Source organism: Moschus berezovskii, chromosome 2 (assembly GCF_049115385.1).
Source record: "Moschus berezovskii isolate FMDL1 chromosome 2, NW_MosBer_1.0, whole genome shotgun sequence".
Taxonomy (NCBI): domain Eukaryota; kingdom Metazoa; phylum Chordata; class Mammalia; order Artiodactyla; family Moschidae; genus Moschus; species Moschus berezovskii.
The window spans coordinates 102,309,385-102,328,832 of record NC_142461.1 but is presented as its reverse complement, the minus strand read 5'-3'; the positions used below and the strand labels follow the sequence as shown (position 1 = coordinate 102,328,832).

At 44.8% G+C, this 19,448-nt stretch overlaps 1 protein-coding gene across 3 annotated transcripts in view; it reads left to right on the top strand.

Annotated features, from left to right (window-relative positions):
* The first annotated feature begins 705 nt into the window (after positions 1-705).
* The window catches only part of PLA2R1 (phospholipase A2 receptor 1), a 138,918-nt gene continuing 120,175 nt past the window's right edge, over positions 706-19,448 (top strand). For all 3 annotated transcript variants that reach the window (XM_055397383.2, XM_088829692.1, XM_088829691.1), the window contains exon 1: positions 706-951. In XM_055397383.2, coding sequence (XP_055253358.2) covers positions 846-951 — 106 coding nt within the window. In that variant the 5' untranslated portion in view covers positions 706-845. The remainder of the gene's footprint in view (positions 952-19,448) is intronic.

The window sequence follows — 19,448 nt, the reverse complement described above, 5'->3', positions numbered from 1 at the left end:
CATTCTAGTCGCAGTTTTCCTAATTTAGGGAGGAACTTTTGCCAACTTAGAGTGTAACCTCTTAGATCAAATCACTGCTTTTCTGGACCGGTTGTTTAGGTATAAAGTGGGACAACAAGGTAACAGCTGTGACACGGGATAACCCAGCTATTCTGCTGGGTTAGGAGAATCTGAGGAGATGGAAGGGGAGGTAGTTTGTAAAGGGGAAAGGAGCTCAGCAAGGGAAGAAGCTTCAGGGTTCTCTGGAGTGAGTAGGGCGGGGACCCTGGCGCACCCCCAGGGACCACTGGGCTCCACATTCCAGGGAAGAGGGGGTCCAGAGCGTTCCCAGGGCGCCTGGGTCCTCGGAGCAGCTCGGTTTCCACTAAGCTGCCTGCTGCCAAACCCGCAGTGTTTACCAGAACCCGGGTGGTTTGCAAACCCAGATGTCAGACTTCCTGTCCCGGAGATTTTCAAGTCGCTCACCCCCAAGTTCTATTCGGCCTCCCCCAGGAAGGAGAGAGAAGGCTGGAAGCGGGAGGAGCTAGCCCGGGGCAGCCTCCCCCGCCCTCTCCACCCCAAAGGCAGGAATTTCTGGGACGGGCAGATTGTCCACCCCTCTTCCTCCTCCTGCTCCAGGCCGCAAAGGGAGAACCTCCGCGACGTTTCCGTCTTCCAGCCAGAGTGTCCCCCCACCGCGGCGACAGGGGTGACTGACGACGCAGGTCTCGGGGGCGCGGGGGCGGCGAGGCCCGGGGAGGGGCGGAGCGCGACGGGGCTGCGGTCCTGGCTCCCCCACCGCAGCCACCGCGGCGCTGGCCCCCCGCGGGCGCTGCACCCCGAGACCGGCGGCCGAGCGGCGAGCGATGCCGCTGCTGTCGCTGCTCCTGCTGCTGCTGCTGCGGGTACCGGCGGGCTCCGCCGAGACCGCGGCGGGGGCAGTCACCCCCGAGCGGCTCCGCGAGTGGCAAGGTGAGTGTCCCCCGGGGCCAGAGGGACCAGCGGGCACGTCGGGGCGGAGGTGATCCGGAGGAGGAAGGGGCGAAACAGCCGGGATTAGACCGTGGGCCGCGTGGGGAGCGCGGCGAGGGGTTGGTACCTGGGCTCGCGGGCCGTTTGACTCAACTGTGGCCCGGGACGCGCTGAGCGTAGGAGGGTAGATATTTCAAAACGTAAACTTTTCGAGAGTGGTGTATTTGGGACGACCATCCCTGGGGGAAATGATGGCCAAAAGATGTCCCATCTTGTTCTCCCCCGAAGCAAGCGCTGTTGGTGCACGCTGCCACCCATGGAGTGTCCCCAAGCCGGGCTTCTCCATTCTGCACCGTCGGAAAAGAAAACAATCTTCTCTATTAAAGCCTCTCCGGCCAGATGGGGAAGAGGAGCCTCTGTGGCCCTAATGAACTTGTGAGCTGGAGCAAAATTAGCTCTTGGCTCTTCAGTTTCTTAACACTTTAAAATATAGGGGCTGTGACATCCATAGGACTACTGATCACAAAATGGGACCCCTTGCAAGGCACACAGCATGCCAGTGAGTGGGGAGTTTTGGAGGGGTTACCGCCACAGTATACACGTGTACTCACAGCTTAGTGCATCAAATATTTATTGAGCACCTACTATACATAAGATTCATAAAGGGACAGGTACAGAGATAGAAGGGCTTCCCAGGTGGCGCGAGTGGTAAAGAACCAGCCTGCCAGTGCAGGAGACACAAGAGGCGGGTTTGAATCCCCTGGGTCAGGAAGATCCCCTGGAGGAGGACATGGCAACCCACTCCAGTATTCTTACCTGGAGAACCCTCGTGGACAGAGGAGCCTGGCTGGCTACAGTCCATGGGATGGCAAAGAGTTGGACGCCACTGGCCACTGAGCACACACACAAACAGGGACAGAGATTGCCTGCATTAGTGAGTAACTGTATGGGCTGCCCCAGATGCAAAGCAGCCAGCACCCAAAAGCGCCAGCCAAGGGGTGAGGGGAGGAAGGTGGTAGGGGAAAACTAAACAAACCAGGAGGAGCCTGCAGGCAGCCTCCATCCTCTCAGCCTTTGGGGAGAAGCTTGAACAGAAGGGGTAAAACAAGGTGTCACAGATTCTGCTTCCCTTCTCCATGTATTCTGTGTCTGGGCTGTATCCTCCTGCATTCTTAGGAGGCTTTCCCAAGGACTGACTGAGCAATTCTCATCCTAAAGCGGCCAAAGGTCAGAGACCTCTTATCTCTTCAGTGAAATGTTCAGTGAAAATGTTCCTGCAGATGGGCATGTGATCTGGTGGGCGACCCATCTCCACTAGCCATGACTGTGCTGAGCTTATTCCTTTACATTTTAAAATGTGGATCTTGCCTGAGTACTAATGTCTAACTAGAACAGGGCAGCAGCCCAGAGGAGAAGTTGGAATGTAACCACACAGAGAGCATGCCCTTGGTGATCCCCTGAGCCAGGGTTAGCACAGATGAGCTAATCCCTTCTATATGTAGCAGATCCAAATCCCGGCTGAGATTGTTTCTAATCAGTGCCTTCTTTTTAATAGTCAAGGACACTATGAAGTTAGAATTGTCCACTACCTCTTGTACACTCACAGTTAGCACAGAGAGTCTTCAGATATGAAAATGCTGCTGCTGCTTTCTAAAAGCCCAGGGACTGTGTGGCGCTGAATGCTCCGCTCGGCACCCAGGCTCCCCTTCTTGACTTTAAGCACTCATATCAGTGGAATGTCAACTGTAATCTAGATGGGTTTAAATCAAGTTTTTCCTGTTTGTCCAAAGATGGAGAAACAAAATCTTCACATTGGAAGGGCCCTGAGACATTGTCTACTCCAGCCATCCATTTTTCAGACATAGAAGCTGAAATATAGCTGCTGGTTTTTTAGTTGTTTGGGTGCTGAGGTTTACCACTGTGTTCACTGTAGTATACTGACTTACTTTTAGCCATGATTGACATCCCCAGAGCAACCAGGAGAAAAGATGCACCTGCATCAGTTTCATATCCACTAATAAGGAATATGTAATAATACAAAGTGGGGCTTTCCAGGTGGTACTAGTGGTAAAGAAACCACCTGCCAATGCAGGTTAGACCTAAGAGATGCAGGTCCAATTCCTAGGTCGGGAAGATCCCCCGGAGGAGGGCACGGCAACCCACTGCAGTACTCTTGCCTGGAGAATCCCACAGACAGAAAAGCCTAGCAGGCTGCAGCCCATAGGATCGCACAGAGTCAGACACAACTGAAGTGACTTAGCATGCACAATAATACAAGGCAGGTTATACATGTTCTATTTTTAATCTGAAAATTTAGTTGATGTGTATGATTGATTGATTTCTTATTTATTGTAAGCATCCCAGCCTTGAGAGACAGATGATGGATGGTATTGTGGTGACTTTTCAGTCATTTCTCAATGCATGCATGTATGCTCAGATGCTCAGTCATGTCCAACTCTTTGCGACCCTATAGTATGTAGCCCCCCAGGCTCCTCTGTCTATGGGATTTCCCAGGCAGACTGAGTGGGTTGTCAGTCTCCTGCATTCGCAGGCAGATTCTTTACCACTGAGCCACCTGGGAAGTCCCATTTATCAATGAATTTGTATTTAAAAATTAGTAGATACAGTGTCATATAGTAGTTAAGTTAACGCACCATGGAACCAGACTGTTTTCCTGAAGGAGAAAATGCTTCCCCATGGAAGCAAGTACATTTGGGGAAAACACAGAATGTGTGCAAAGTCAGAGTCATGTATTGGGCAACAGAGTTCAGTGGGCTGAGAGTTCTGATCTGGGCTCTTTTGGATGGAGGAAAGAAAGCCACTGAAGGTCACAGGCAAACGGGGGCCTGGAGGTCAGGGTAGCAGGATCTCAAGGGGCCCCGTGGACAGGTCCTCCTGTGCCACCGGGCCTCCTGGAAACAGAGATCCGGCCACTGAGATGAAGGAACTTCTCTGTTTCTCAGGGGCTGGTGGGTGGTCCCTGTTTGACTCTCTTTCTATGGACCAGTTTCTTGTGCTTCTACTTGTAGGATCTTTCATAGATAGCTTCCACAGCATCCTCAGAAGAGTCTCTTAATTTCCTAAGAGAGGAATCTGGCCGCACTGGTCATAGCAGACTGACTGGTCCCTGTGCTCTGTCCGTGAATCAGAGGCCTTCCCATGGCTAGTAGACCAAGGTAGGAGTGGGAGGTACACACAGGAATGCGGTCTCATTGGGGGCTGTGGATGGAGTAGATCCCCGGAATAGATTCATGGCAGGACAAGACACTGGCACGTCTATATTTGGAAGCATATGAAAGATGAGGAAATGAGTTTGTTTACAGGCACTCTTCTCAAGGGAAAAAAAAAAAAAACAACTCTGGTTGAGTAAATTGGGTACTGCTAAGAAGGGTCCTGTGAGTTTGGAAAAGGGGAACCAGAACCAGATCACACTTCTAAGTTTAGGACTGCCATAGTCAGTTTAGGATTTGAAGAGAGGAACTCTGAAGGGCAGCCAAGAAACCAACTAGAAGATTCAAGCAATTGCCCATAAAGGAAGAGGCTGATGACCTGAGCTAAGTCAGTGCTAATAGTAATATTAAGGAGCAGAAAATGTAGATTCAAGAAATAGGAGTTAAAAAGGGAAAAAAAATAAAAAATAAGACAGTGAAAGATGAGAGAAATGGCAGAATAGGAAGGGTAGTGATCATAGAAGGAAATGATAAATTTTGGAGGTAGATCTGTTCTCAGTAGTGACCAGGTTCAAGATATGGTTGCAGGAGTGGTCACTAAAGTGAGAGCAGGTGAAAGAAGGTTCTCAGGGCAGAGGAGATCAAGGAACTGCACCTTCTGAGCAGGGTAGATATATATTGATATACCTGCAACTTTGTATCATTAAAAGCACCCTTTCCTAATACGCTGCACTGCTACTTTCTCCTCTGTTTCATTCTATGTTGTTTTGCAATGCTGGTCAGGACACACTAAATTTATTTTGTCACTTTAATGGGCCACAACTTGAGTTAGAGGAAACACTGGGCCAGATGTTAGGTCATCTGTATGGAAGGTAAAGGCCTTGAGGTGGGGAGGCTGCTGGAGTCACATAGTGCAGTGAGGAAGAAGTTCCTGGTGATGCACCCCAATATCAAGGAATGAAGAGAGGGTGCCACATAGGAAAGGGTTTTGAAAGAGGGTGATAGGAACCACCACCTGGGGGCAGCAGTGGGGAGAAGTCATGACCTTGAGATTTTCCCCTTAGCTTTCATTTCTAATACAAAGGTCAAAATGTCCCTCATGCTAATCTGTTAATACACACTCTTCTTTGACAGAGGAAGAAGGGTTAAATAACTTGCACTTACAGGAACTTGTAGAGATCACACCTTAAGCGCTTGAGTCCCTTAAGCGGCTAAATGCAAAAGATCCCTGGATAGTTTTGCAACCCGATAAAATAGCCCATTCTGTATCCTGCTGTTTGCTGGGAGATGCAACCTGATTTTGTGACTGGAGGACCAGGAGGCCAGCTTCTTGCTCTCTTCAACTCCCCCTTTTCTAACCTGTATGAACACGTGTAGGAGTGAATATTTTCACAAAGCAGAAATGTGCAAAGCCATTGATTTTTTTTTTTTCCTCTAGGCAATTTTTATAGCCCTGAGTAATGAGCCATTCTGCTAATCTGGCGATCTGGAATTTAAGTAAAAGTATGATCAGATCCTGGTTTAGCTGCCCTTCCTGGTCATCAGCCACTCTAGCCCTCAGGCTCTATTTCTTCCATTTCCATCTATCATCTTTCAGAATCTCTTCCACTTTATACTTTTCTCATCCCAGTTTCTCTGACTGGCTCCTTCCCCCACATGTCTTTGAGAGTCAGCAGAGACTTCCAGTTTTTCTGGTCCTTCTTACTCTTTCTCATTAAGTTCCTAACCTCTTTTCCTGTTGTTGGTTGTCGCAGTAACTGATACTACACAGCATGGATTTCAAGCCAATTACCAGAAATACTGAGCCACACAGAGCTTGGTGGTGCCCTCGGCTTCCCTTCTTTGAGCTAACAATTTGCTTATTTATACCAGAGTTTCTGAAGAAACAGTCCCTTTGTTCTGCCTCTTCTGAATCCATCCCTATGTGATGAATCTTCATATGATCCATCAAAGTAATGTATCAGAGACATTTATAGACTCTTGCCTCCATTTTCTTTTAGAAATTATCCTTGAAATCCTTTTATGAGATGTTCCAAAACAAAGCTAGGAACATAAATTATACTTTTTAATTGATCAGTGTGAAAAGAAATATTATAGCTCATAAAAGAACACCTTATAAACACGATAGTAAGCCAGGTAGGATAGACTATTTTATAAAGTCACTCAAGAAAAACTGGAGGAATAACATTAGAATTTCTATAAGTTGGGTTCTGTGATACAGAGCTAAACAAAAGAGACAAGAGTTTTAATAGGCGGCCACATGACTTTTTAATTTACGATACTTCCCAGATTACTGCAGTTCCAAAGAAATATGCTAATAAAAAGTTTCATTATTTCTGGCTCTTCACATCTTGTCTTGAGAACTTTCCCTTTTAATTATGAAAATATAAACAGAAAATTCGAAGTAATTATTTAACTATAAACATTGTTGTCTTATTTTGCTCCTGTTTTTCACTATCCATGTCCAAAGTTAGTATTTGTTTTTCCCTCATTATCATTTATAAGGGGGCCATAGTGACCGAGGTAATCCTTACGGGATGCTATGAGGGCAGCACTCTTATTAAGACCATTGTGCAGATGGAGGAACCAAGGCAGATGCCCTAAGTTCAAGCATTTCTACCCTAAAAGAAGTGCTCAGTGGTTTGCCGGGGTCTTTTTCCCACAGCATTAGCCTTGGTCAGTTAACAGGGCATATGGGCATGTGACCAGAACAGTCTCATAGGACTCCATGCTCAGCAAGGCATTGTCCTTGTGATTTAATTCTCTCTGGTTTGGGGTCTTGGAATTCTTAGCAACTTTTATTTCTGAATTTGTTCTTTGGGCATGAAATCCTGTGGAACAATGGAGCACAAGCCAGGAGTTTAAAACGAAAGTGTTAGTCACTCAGTCATGTCCACCTCTTTGTGACCCCATGGACTGTAGCCCACCAGGCTCCTCTGTCCATGGGATTCTCCAGGCAAGAATACTGGAGTGGGTTGTCATTACCTTCTCCAGGGGACCTACCCGATCCAAGGTTTGAACCTGGGTCTCCCACATTGCAGACAGATTCTATACCGTCTGAGTCACCAAGCTCAGCCTCATTTCATGTCACCTCCTGGTTGTGGTCTGTGCTAGAGTTGGAAAAGCATTTCTAGACACAGAGTATTTCAGAAGGGAGGTTTACAAAGAGCAAGAAGGAGAGATAATGAGGGCGCTGCAAATGCAGCAGACTGGGGAGAGCCCACGAGACCCTGTTAGAACAGTGGGTCACCTCAAGGGACCGCCAACGCTTTTTGTGGGTTAGTAGCCAATTTTTGTATCCTCAACACAAAGAAAATTCCTGCTAGAAGGGTGTCATTAGGTTATTGTTTAGGGCACTCTAGAGTGAATACTGGAGTGGGTATTTTTACCTCACAGGGGTAAGGATCCTTACCTCACACGGCTGGCAAGGATCCTTACCTCACATGGCTGGTAAGGATCAGGGGGCCTTGGGGAACATTGGGCAACAATTAGAATGGGGCTCGGCCAGTTCCTGGAGACAACCTTGGTGCTGGCCTCCATATCTGTGGCCTCAGTACAAAGCTTTGCACCTGTTGGGATAGGGCTCCATACTCCTCACCAGACTGGGGTGATTTTCAGCCTCCTCCTCCATGCTTCTGTGCTCTGCCCACCATGGCAACCAGGTTGCACTGGGCCTGGGGAACTGGAGGCCCAGGGCCTGGAAGTGGGCAGCCAGTGTTCTCCAGGGACAGGACAAGGCTGCTGTCCCCTCCGAGTGGCAGCACCACTGCAGGTTCCATGGGGACTGAGCGGGGACCTATCATCTTTCCACAGTCCAGGGACTGAGTTCGTTCCCATTGATTTCCACCTCAGAGATTGCAGCCCCTCGTGGGCCTACAGGAAGTGGAGACTGACTGGACCTCCCTGTCTCCGCCAGGGCCCCATCTTTTCATTTTACTCTGGGGTCTGCAAATTAGCTAGCTGAGTAAGAAGCATGGGGTCTATTTTGGGGTGAATTGTGTCCCTCTCAAAATTATGTTTAAGTTCTAACCCCCAAATACCTCAGAATGAGACCTTGTTTGGAAGCAAGGTCATTACAGATGCAATCAAGTTATAATGAGGTGATTAGGGTGAGCCCTAATTTGACTGATGTCTTCATTAGAAGAGGAGATTTGGACACAGAAATATGAATAAAGAGTAGATGATAGGAAGAGACACCAGGAGAAGACAGACATCTTCAAGCAAGGAAAGAGGCCTGGAACAGATCTTTCCCTCACAGGCCTCCAAGGAGCCAACCAGCTGATACCTTGATTTTCGACATGTAATCTCCAAATCTATGACACAGCCTATTTCTGTTTAAGTCACTTAGTTGGTGACACTTTGTGATGGTAGCCTTTGCAAACAAATACAAGGACTAACATTATGTCTACCATTCGAAGTTTGGATTTGGTTTTGTTTTCCTTTCTGTCTTTCACTTAAGGAAATCTATATTTTTCTTCAGTGGGTAAATTCTCAAAGCAAAGCAGAAAAAATGGAGAAAGTGAAAGTGTTAGTCACTCAGTCATGTCTTACTCTGTGACCCCATGGACTGTAGCCCACCCGGCTCCTCTGTCCATGGGATTCTCCAGGCAAGAATACTAGAGTGGGTAGCGATTGCCTTCCACAGGGGATCTTCTGGACCCAGGGATCTAACCCAGGTCTCCCACATTGCAGGCGGATTGTTTACTGTCTGAGCCTCCAGGGAAGCTCAGCATAAACACTTTTCCTTTCAGTAATGTCACATCATTCCCAGGGCTGTTCGGTTGTTGGCGGAGTTTTCTTTTTTTGTTTTGGTCACCCAGTCTTTGAATCGCATCCTCCCAGGGTTTCAACACAAAGACATTGTTGAGGGAAGTTTATTTCTTACTTGTCCTGTCTTAATGACCTATCTCACTGTTTCTTGCCATAACATGCTTTTTTGTAACAAGGCTCCCTGGTGACAGATGGTATGTTTTCAACACAGTCTATAAGATGATAACAGAGCCGCTGTGAATAATGATTTTTACATGAGCCATGTCTGTTAGAGCCTTCAGAGTTAAATAAAGACAGAAATAATGGAGGAATAGACGAAAAGCTAAAAGGAAATGTTTTCAACTAAGTTTAAAATTTTACCTGTAAGATACACAGACACAGTGAAGAACTTTGAAAGAGAGAAGATTTTCTGTGAGGGTCAGTTCAGTTCAGTTCAGTTCAGTCGCTCAGTCGTGTCCGACTCTCCGCGACCCCATGAATCACAGCACGCCAGGCCTCCCTGTCCATCACCAACTCCTGGAGTTCACTCAAACTCATGTCCATCGAGTTGGTGATGCCATCCAGCCATCTCATTCTCTGTCGTCCCCTTCTCCTCCCGCCCCCAATCCTTCCCAGCATCAGAGTCTTTTCCAGTGAGTCAAATCTTTGCATGAGGTGGCCAAAGTATTGGAGTTTCAGCTTTAGCATCAGTCCTTCCAATGAACACCCAGGATTGATCTCCCCTAGAATGGACTGGTTGGATCTCCTTGCAGTCCAAGGGACTCTCAAGAGTCTTCTCCAGCACCACAGTTCAAAAGCATCATCTTCGGCGATCAGCTTTCTTCACAGTCCAACTCTCACATCCATACATGACCACGGGAAAAACCATAGCCTTGACTAGACGGACCTTGGTTGGCAAAGTAATGTCTCTGCTTTTGAAGATGCTATCTAGGTTGGCCATAACTTTCCTTCCAAGGAGTAAGCGTCTTTTCATTTCATGGCTGCAGTCAGCATCTGCAGTGATTTTGGAGCCCAAAAAAATAAAGTCTGACACTGTTTTCCCATCTATTTCCCATAAAGTGATGGGACCAGATGCCATGATCTTTGTTTTCTGAATGTTGAGCTTCAAGTCAATCTTTTCACTCTCCTCTTTCACTTTCATCAAGAGGCTTTTGAGTTCCTCTTCACTTTCTGCCATAAGGGTGGTGTCATCTGCATATCTGAGGTTATTGATATTCCTCCCAGCAATCTTGATTCCAGCTTGTGCTTCTTCCAGCCCAGCGTTCCTCATGATGTACTCTGCATATAAATTAAATAAGCAGGGTGACAACATACAGCCTTGACGTACTCCTTTTCCTATTTGGGACCAGTCTGTTGTTCCATGTACAGTTCTGACTGTTGCTTCCTGACCTGCATACAGGTTTCTCAAGAGGCAGGTCAGGTGGTCTGGGATTTCCATCTCTTTCAGAATTTTCCACAGTTGATTGTGATCCACACAGTCAAAGGCTTTGGCATAGTCAATGAAGCAGAAATAGATGTTTTTCTGGAACTCTCTTGCTTTCTCCATGATCCAGCTGATGTTGGCAATTTGATCTCTGGTGCCTCAGCCTTTTCTAAAACCTGCTTGAACATCTAGGAGTTCACAGTTCACACATTGCTGAAGCCTGGCTTGGAGAATTTTGAGCATGACTCTACTAGCGTGTGAGATGAGTGCAATTGTGCGGTAGTTTGAGCAGTATTTGGCATTGCCTTTCTTTGGGATTGGAATGAAGACTGACCTTTTCCAGTCCTGTGGCCACTGCTGAGTTTTCCAAATTTGCTGGCATATTGAGTGCAGCACTTTCACAGCATCATCTTTCAAGATTTGAAATAGCTCAACTGGAATTCCATCACCTCCACTAGCTTTGTTCGTAGTGATGCTTTCTAAGGCCCACTTGACTTCACATTCCAAGATGTCTGACTCTAGGTCAGTGATCACGTTATCGTGACTATCTTGGTCGTGAAGATCTTTTTTGTACAGTTCTTCTGTGTATTCTTGCCACCTCTTCTTAATATCTTCTGCTTCTGTTAGGTCCATACCATTTCTGTCCTTTATCGAGCCCATCTTTGCATGAAATCTTCCCAGCTACTGCTAAAGATGAGATGGATGGAAAGGGAGCGGGAGGGAGGGAATGAGAGTGTCCAAGCGGCAGGGACAGTCTGGAAGGGTTAATCCACTTCACACAGAGGTTGGTGAAAGGCAATTTGAGTCCTGACAAAACTGGAGCACGGTAGAGCTGATGAAGCCACGTTTCATTTTTCCTGCATGTGAGAAAGAGTATGGAACTCTTTGTGGAATGGAGTGTCGACTTGAGGAGATTAGAAAGAAAGGGGAAGAGAACACGTAAAAAGGTTTAGCAAGAGGGGTCCCACAGGCCTGTGGAGGTGATGATTACCCAGGTTCAGAAGCTTCAGGAGAATAAAGAAGGCTCAACGTCAAGGACGATGCTAGGGCAGGAAAAGAGAAGGAAGTTCTGAGACAGGACAAGGGATATTTTTAAATGTGCTCAGCTTTTTAGCTCATTTTATTAGGTTGGCCCAAAAGTTCATTCAGGTTTTTCTGTTACATGTTATGGAAAAATCCAAATGAACTTTTTGGCCAGCCCAACAGAAACCAGTTGATAGGAAGCCGTGTGCTTTGTTAAGCACTATCAGATTGTCAAGAGATAAACACCACATCTCAGATGATCTGGGATAAAATGCAAATATTCATGCAGGAAGGACAGACACATTTTCCCTTGATTTTGTCTTTCAAGTACAATGCACAGACTGCAAACATCAGAAATTCCTTGCTTACTGGTTTGGAAAGACAAATTAAGAATTCAGCTTCCCTGCATCATTCAGGCATGAATGGGACTTGATTCACTCGCACACAGCATCCCTTCCTGCTACAGTCATCTGAGTAAGGGAAACAATCACATCTGAATCTGACTTACTGGACAGGACAAACCTGAATTTGTGTAGCTGGGAAATGTCAATACATCTCAAGAGAGAAATTGCTCACCTTTAGATTGGTTTCAGGGCAGTGATCTCCCTGCCCCGCATACCTCTCAGACCCTTTTCATGCTAAAATTGAGATAGTGTCAGAAAAGCAAAGAACTGGACAGATTCAAGAGCTGATCCTGGGGCAGGAAGTGTGTGAACTGTGTGGGCAGATGGATTAGAAGAGGGTTAAACCCAGGGGAATGGCGTAGGAGATTGAAATTGGATTGCAGTTGGCAAGCAGTGGCTTCCAAATAGCTTGTCTTAACATAGCACTTGACGTGAACCATGCATCTGAACTTTTCCTTCCACTTCCCTTAACATGGCCAGCTTATACATCAATTGGCTTAGGTGCCACGGTCATGGTGTTATTTATTAAACACCAGAAAACCCTATGCTTGCCTAAAATCCACCATAAAAGGAGGATTTTTTTTTTCAATGAATTGTTTTGTTTTAAGGTTTTTTTTTTAATTGAAAGAACATACATTTCACCAAGGCTTACCATTTCAAATCATATTTATGTAACACTTCATACCTCAGCCTGTTCTAGGAGGAACTCCTTAAAGTAGAAGGGGACACTAAAAGGCAGGTGCAGGTGGGCAGAAGGGGTGCTGAGCGTGAAGTGGAAGGGCCTCAAGAGGAACTTCCTGCAGGGACCCCCAGCTGGCACTTTTCCAACACTAATTACAGCCTGAGACTTTAGACCCCAACCTCAAGTTATGGTAGGAATCGGCAGGCAACTGACAGCATAACATGTATCTGAAGCCAGAAAACAAGTCATTGCAACTAGCTTTTCCAGGCTTCTCCGGTTCTGTCAATCACCGTACCCTGTCATTTCTTCCCTCCTTGAATTCTCTCTCAAGAGACTAGAGTCTAAGCAGTCTCTTTCTTTCTCATCACGACTAGTTGAACTGACAGCTCTGTCTCTCTTGCCAGATCAAAGCAGAAGTCTTCAGAATGTTCTCCATCCTGTACACGGGCTGTCTCATCCCAGCTAAGTGAGAACTCCAGGGCAGGAACTTGGACATTTGTCTCACACCTACACTCTCCTAAAGCAATTCTGAGCACACAAAAAGTGCTCAAGAAATGTTTTTCATCGAATGATTCACACTCCACACCATAGCCTCAGTCATGGCTTCTCTTGTTCCAAAAGCTCCTTTTCATCTGAATAATATACAGATTTTTGAGTAAAATTTAAGTTCCTCATAAAGTGGTCCCAAACTACCTCTTTCCAACCTCATATTCTACAACCAGCAAACACTCATAGAGTGAGGCTCTCCTTACCCTTCGAGCTGGTTATTTTCATCACCTCTGAGCTCTGGTAACGTTTGCTCTGTCCAGTTTCCCTGGCGTGCCCCTTCTCCTCTCTGTCTATACTTTTTCCACTAGCTGAGCTCTGTCTCTGTAATGAGGACAGGCACCCATGCTGGTCTAGTTCACCACTGTACCGCTATATGCAACATATTAGGTCCCTAATAAATGTTGAATGAAAATGCTTCTTGTGTGTGTGTGTGTGTGTGTGTGTGACTGATTGATTTTTCTGATCTTCTAGACCAAACTGACACCTTCTAGATCCTGGCTTCCTCCTATTGTGATTATACCTCTTATGTCAAAACATATTTTGGCATTAATGTGTAGTTCTCCCTGTACATTTCACGATGCACTCCCAGGGAAAACACCAGTTTCTTTTTTTTTTTTTTAACTTTTATTTATTTATTTTTCTATTGGAGGCAAATTATTTTACAATATTATATTGGTTGGTTTTGCCATATATTGACATGAATTCGCCCCAGGTTTACATAAGTTCCCCCTCCTGAACCCCCCTCCCACCTCCCTCCTCCCTTTATCCTCCCTCTGGGTCATCCCCACACGCCAGCTCCGAGCATCCTATAACATGCATCGACCCTGAACTAGTGATTCATTTCATATATGACAACATACGTGTGTCAATGCCATTCTCCCAAATCATCCCACCCTCACCCTATCCCACAGAGTCCCAAAGGCTGTTCTATATATCTGTGTCTCTTTTGCTGTCTCGTATACAGGGTTATCATTTGCATCTTTCTAAATTCCATATATATGCGTTAGTATACTGTATTGGTGTTTTTCTTTCTGGCTTACTTCACTCTGTATAATAGGCTCCAGTTTCATCCACCTCATTAGAACTGATTCAAATGTATTCTTTTTAATGGCTGAATAATACTCCATTGTGTATATGTACCAAAGCTTTCTTATCCATTCGAATGCAGATGGACATCTAGGTTGCTTCCATGTCCTGGCTATTATAAACAGTGCTGCAATGAACATTGGAGTACATGTGTCTCTTTCAATTCTGGTTTCCTCGGTGTGTATGCCCAGGAGTGCGATTGCTGGGTCATATGGCAGTTCTATTTCCAGTCTTTTGAGGAATCTCCACACTGTTCTCCATAGTGGCTGTACTAGTTTGCATTCCCACCAACAGTGTAAGAGGGTTCCTTTCTCTCCACATCCTCTCAAAACACCAGTTTCTTGAGTGCAAACACTGATACATGAATCCTCTCTGCAGGGCTCCTAACACATGCCATTAGACCCTCCATTAACGTCTGTTTGAAATCTCAAGTCTCCCACTTCCAGTTGTTGTTGTTCAGTCTCTCAGTCACGTCCGACTCTTTGCGACCCCATCGACCTGCATTATGCCAGGCTTCCCTGTCCTTCATCATCTCCCAGAGCTTGCTCAGTTCATGTCCACTGAGTCAGTGATGCCATCCAACCATCTTGTCCTCTGTCGTCCCCTTCTCCAGCATCAGGATCTTTTCTAATGAGTCAGCTCTTCATATCAAGTGGCCAAAGGATTGGAGCTTCAGCTTCAACATCAGTCCTTCCAATGAACACTCAGGACTGATCTCCTTTAGGATGGACTGGTTGGATCTCCTTGCAGTCCAAGGGACTCTCAGGAGTCTTCTCCAAACCACAACTCAAAAGCTTCAATTCTTCGGTGTTCAGCCTTCTTTATGGTCCAGGTCTCACATCCATACGTGACTACTGGAAAAACCATAGCTTTGACTAGACAGACCTTTGTCAGCAAAGTAATGTCTGCTTTTTAGCATGCTGTCTAGGTTGGTCATAGCTTTTCTTCCAAAGAGCAAGCGTCTTTCAATTTCATGGCTACATCACCATCTACAGTGATTTTGGAGTCCAAGAAAATAAAGTCTGTCACTGTTTCCATTGTTTCCCCATCTATTTGCCATGAAATGATGGGACTGGATGCCATCATCTTTGTTCTTTGAGTGTTGAGTTTTAAGTCAGCTTTTTCACTCTCCTCTTTTACTTTCATCAAGAGGCTCTTTAGCTCCTCTTTGTTTTCTGCCATAAGGGTGGTGTCATCTGTATAAGGCTGTATATTTTCACCCTGCTTATTTAACTTATACGCAGAGTACATCATGCAAAATGCTGGGCTGGATGAAGCACAAGCTGGAATCAAGATTGCCAGAAAAAATATCAATAAACTCAGATATACAGATGACACCACTTCAAGTTATTTGGAAACTATCTACAGCAGTTCATTGTTTTCTTTCTAGGTTACAAATTAATGCATGTAAATAGAGCTAGACCTACATGGTTCTCACTAAGTATATGAATACAGAATTTCTAAGAAAAAAAGATAACATTTGGGAAAAAAATGTATAAGGATGATTCAATTAAATGAGCTTTATGGCCTCATCCAGCACTGAAGCTCATGGTTCTGGGTTTATGGGTAGTTAGTTTCTGCCACGTGTATGTCCCTTCCAGTGCTGTTCTGCTGTCTCCTCCCTGGAAAATGGACCAGTACATGTATACACACACACTCTCCATCTGGAAAGCTCTGACGCACTGAAGGGTCATGTCCACCTCACTCATGTCATCACTTGAAGATCCAGTCAAGTGTTTTAAATTCTAATCCTTTTCTTTTTCTTATTTTTCATCATTTGTTTTTAAAGGTTTATTTTACAGTGTTTTCTTTGGAACTGATGAAACTCCCTTCTTTTCATTAACTGGGAGAATTTGCATGATTCCAGAACCAATAGATATAGTTTTAAAGAGCAAATATTCAAGCAAATGATTCTTCTGTCTATCTCTGGTACCCTACACAGTGTCTTCCACGTAGTCAGCACCCAGGGAATGCTTGTTGAATGAAGAAATGAATGAATAAAGAAATTCTCCTTCTATTCCTTAGAAAAGTACATGTCATCCTGTAGGAACAAAGGGTGGATCTAACATGATCTCCTTCCAGAGGAACTCAGAAGTAGAAAGTAGAAACACTAGTTTCAATGGATTTTTTTTTTAAGGATGAAAATTTGTTTATAAATTACTTCTAGAAAATCAATCCTTTTTCTCCTCCTAAACTTACAATTATGAAGGGATGTACAATGGCATTTTACTGCAAAGAGATTTAGTAATTCTGGCAGTACTTCATTAATCACTTAATCAGTGTTCAAGCAGAACTGATGTCCTTGACATCTATAATCAATCTTGATTCCTCCCACATTTGATCTTCATCCTTTTTGAAATCTGTCTACAGACACTAAGGACTGGTGGCTTATTTCCACATCATGTTTTTGTTAGAGATGACTCTTACGCACATATGAGAATAATCAGAATATTGCTACCTATATTGGGTCTCCTAGTAGTCTGTTTGAAAACAGTTGCTTTCTCTTCAGTGAATTTATGGAGATTAATGGTGCTAGCACCAGATTCCATTATAGCTTAATGGGAAAATGGGATTGGGCCATTTTTTAGCTTAGTGTGACATACTATTCTTTTGGAGATGGCATGTTTATTGTTATTAGTAAGCCAGAGCTACTTGTTTATGATACATTCTGAAGAACTTTTCCAAAGCCACATCCTAAAGGCAACTGGGTGTTAGCACCCTAAAACTGAGCAGCATGGAGTTAAGTTTGTCTAATATCTTCTGCTTTGGAAAGGTATTTTTACGATCACTGGTGGGACTGAATTCTATCTCTCCTTTTCTCGTAACACTTCATAATTTGGATATTTTAAAACATTATTCCTCTACAATTTTAGTGATATACTATTTCAATGTCCATTTACTTACAGACCACTCATTGATCCATCCATACACTGTTTGTAAACATCAAGTATTTTTGTCTTTCTTGTAACAAAGTTGCAGTATAGACTTTACAGTTAGATCGTGTGGAAGACGAACAGATGAAGACTCAACGCATAATGACACATGCATTTAAACAAACAAGACAAAGGTTTTGTCATCTGGTTGCTTGAGGAGCATTTTTCCTTCATAAAAGTTGATAACGTGGTATTTCAGGATTGTTTAAAAACTCTGCGCCCACCATGTGTTGCAGAAGCAAACTAAGTTGGACTTTTGTGCTAAAGTTAGAAGTCTTGGGTGGCATGCTTAAATTAGTATTCTACAAGTGTTCAACCAAACCTACAGCTGGATCTGCAGACCAAGAATCAGGAAGCCAGAAGGAGAATAATGACAATAATAACAACCTACATTTACTGAGGTCTGCCCATGCCAAGGTAGTGTGTGGTGTACTCTGCATGAGCTGTTTAATGAAATACTCCTAACATCCCTGTGAGGTCAGTGTCATACACATTCCCAGTTCAAAGAGGAAAGGCAAGACTCACAGAGATCAGGAAATTTTCCCAGAGTCACAGGGCTGGTCGGTGGTGGGTCTACCTGATTCCACAGCTCTTAACGCCCAGTCAGGTAGTCTACCCACCTCGCTTAGGGGCATGAACTGAGGCCCAGAGGCTACGGTACAGCCAGTAAATTGCAGAGCTGGATTTATTTGAACGTACATATTAGATAGAAGCTAAACTATAGAACAATTATGGTAAAATAATTATCCTTTTGTGAAAAATTAATGGAACTCTGGGCTAGCTAGTTAGTAGATTATAACAGAAATTAAGGTTAACATTTTACCCAGGCATAAAAAAGTGAATAGGAGAGTTGGAGAGCATGTTATAACTATCAGAGTCCACATCGAATTGGCAAGAGGTAGATTTGATCTTGAATGACTATCACTGAAACCACACAGACATGGGCTTCATTAGGAAAACAAATTTCCTGATCTAAATGAAATCTCCCTAAAACCATTCATTCTCTGCCTCCACCCTCTTCTCTTTTGCTCTGATGTATGGTGATCAAAGCAATTTTCTGACAACTAATTCAACTCCTCAAATATATGGTTATAAATAACGCTATCAATTATTAAATGAAGTATAGCTTCCATTAATACATTGACAATCTTTTTTTAACAGTTTCTGAAGCGATTTTGATTACTGTAAATCATTCTTCTTGACCTGAGCAACTTTAGAAAAGCCAAAAGAACTTTTATCAAAACGAAGCATTGATCTCATATACCAATACATAAGAAGCTTCATTCTGCACTGTTTGAAATCTCTAGAAGGCTCTGCCTGTGTTCCCTATGCCGCTGCCACAGGACATGCCTGGCCCTAGAGCACAGTTGTTTTAAGGGAACCTGATAATATCCTTTTAGATTTTTGAAGAATGGACAGGAAGTAAGATGTTTAAGAGCAGAGCCTAGCGAACAGGAGAACAAAAGAACTCTTGGACCTGCCCAGACGGTCGGAGCTAAGTAACCCAGCAACCATGAGCCTGGGTAAGCATCACCCACCAGTGTGTTTAATCATCATCAAACATTTACTGAACTTCAACGATGTGCTCAGGACACTCTGAACTTACACTGAAGAAATCAGATGTGATTTCCACCTTCAAAAAACCTGTGGGAAGACATATTCATAGTTATTGCGTGATAGATGCCTTCCAGGCTGACAGCTTGAAGTAAAGTCATGTAATGAGTGGAGAGATACCCCATAAGCCCTGGCTGGGCCCAGGCAGCTTGTCCACAGGAAACTCATCCAGATCCTTTCTTCTGGCTCCCTGGGGTTGGAGCTCAGGGTGTATCACGAAATGCCTGCTCGCTCAACACCCCAGGTGGCCGGTGTGGTCTCAGTCCTGTCATGCGCCCTGGTCTCTTCTCGTGTATCTAGGTGAGGAACCACAGCTAGCGTCCTGGGCATCTGCCGGTGCTGCTGCCAGTCCCACCCAACAAGGACGCTCTCAGGAGGAGGCTGACCCCGGAGCAAATGTCCCTGTCTTTCTACTTCTGATGGGCCCAGCACAGAAAACAAAAGTGGGGAAGCATTTTTTCTCACAAGCGCTGGGTCTCCTATGAAAACACAAAGAAGCCCTTGAATTCTATCCTTTGGGTGTCCTGCAGAAATTTGATGGGGAAAATGTTAATTTCAGTGGCTCTTGATTGAGCTGCCATATTCCTAACATTCAGGCACTTGTCTGAAAAAAAAAAAATGTCACCATACCCCTGGGCACCCAGTGTGTCTCTCTGTAGCCCTGAGTATTGTTAGCAGGCCTCTCTGTCCTGTTGTGGCAAGCTCCTTTTCTATCAGTGCTGTTCCCGAGTGGATCCACAAACAGCCCTTGTTACTGGGGGGGCCAATCCAGTCTTAGAGCAGAGGTTTGCCATTAGCTCCAGCAAATCCATGCAGGCCTCCCAAGAAACTCCTTTGAGTTGT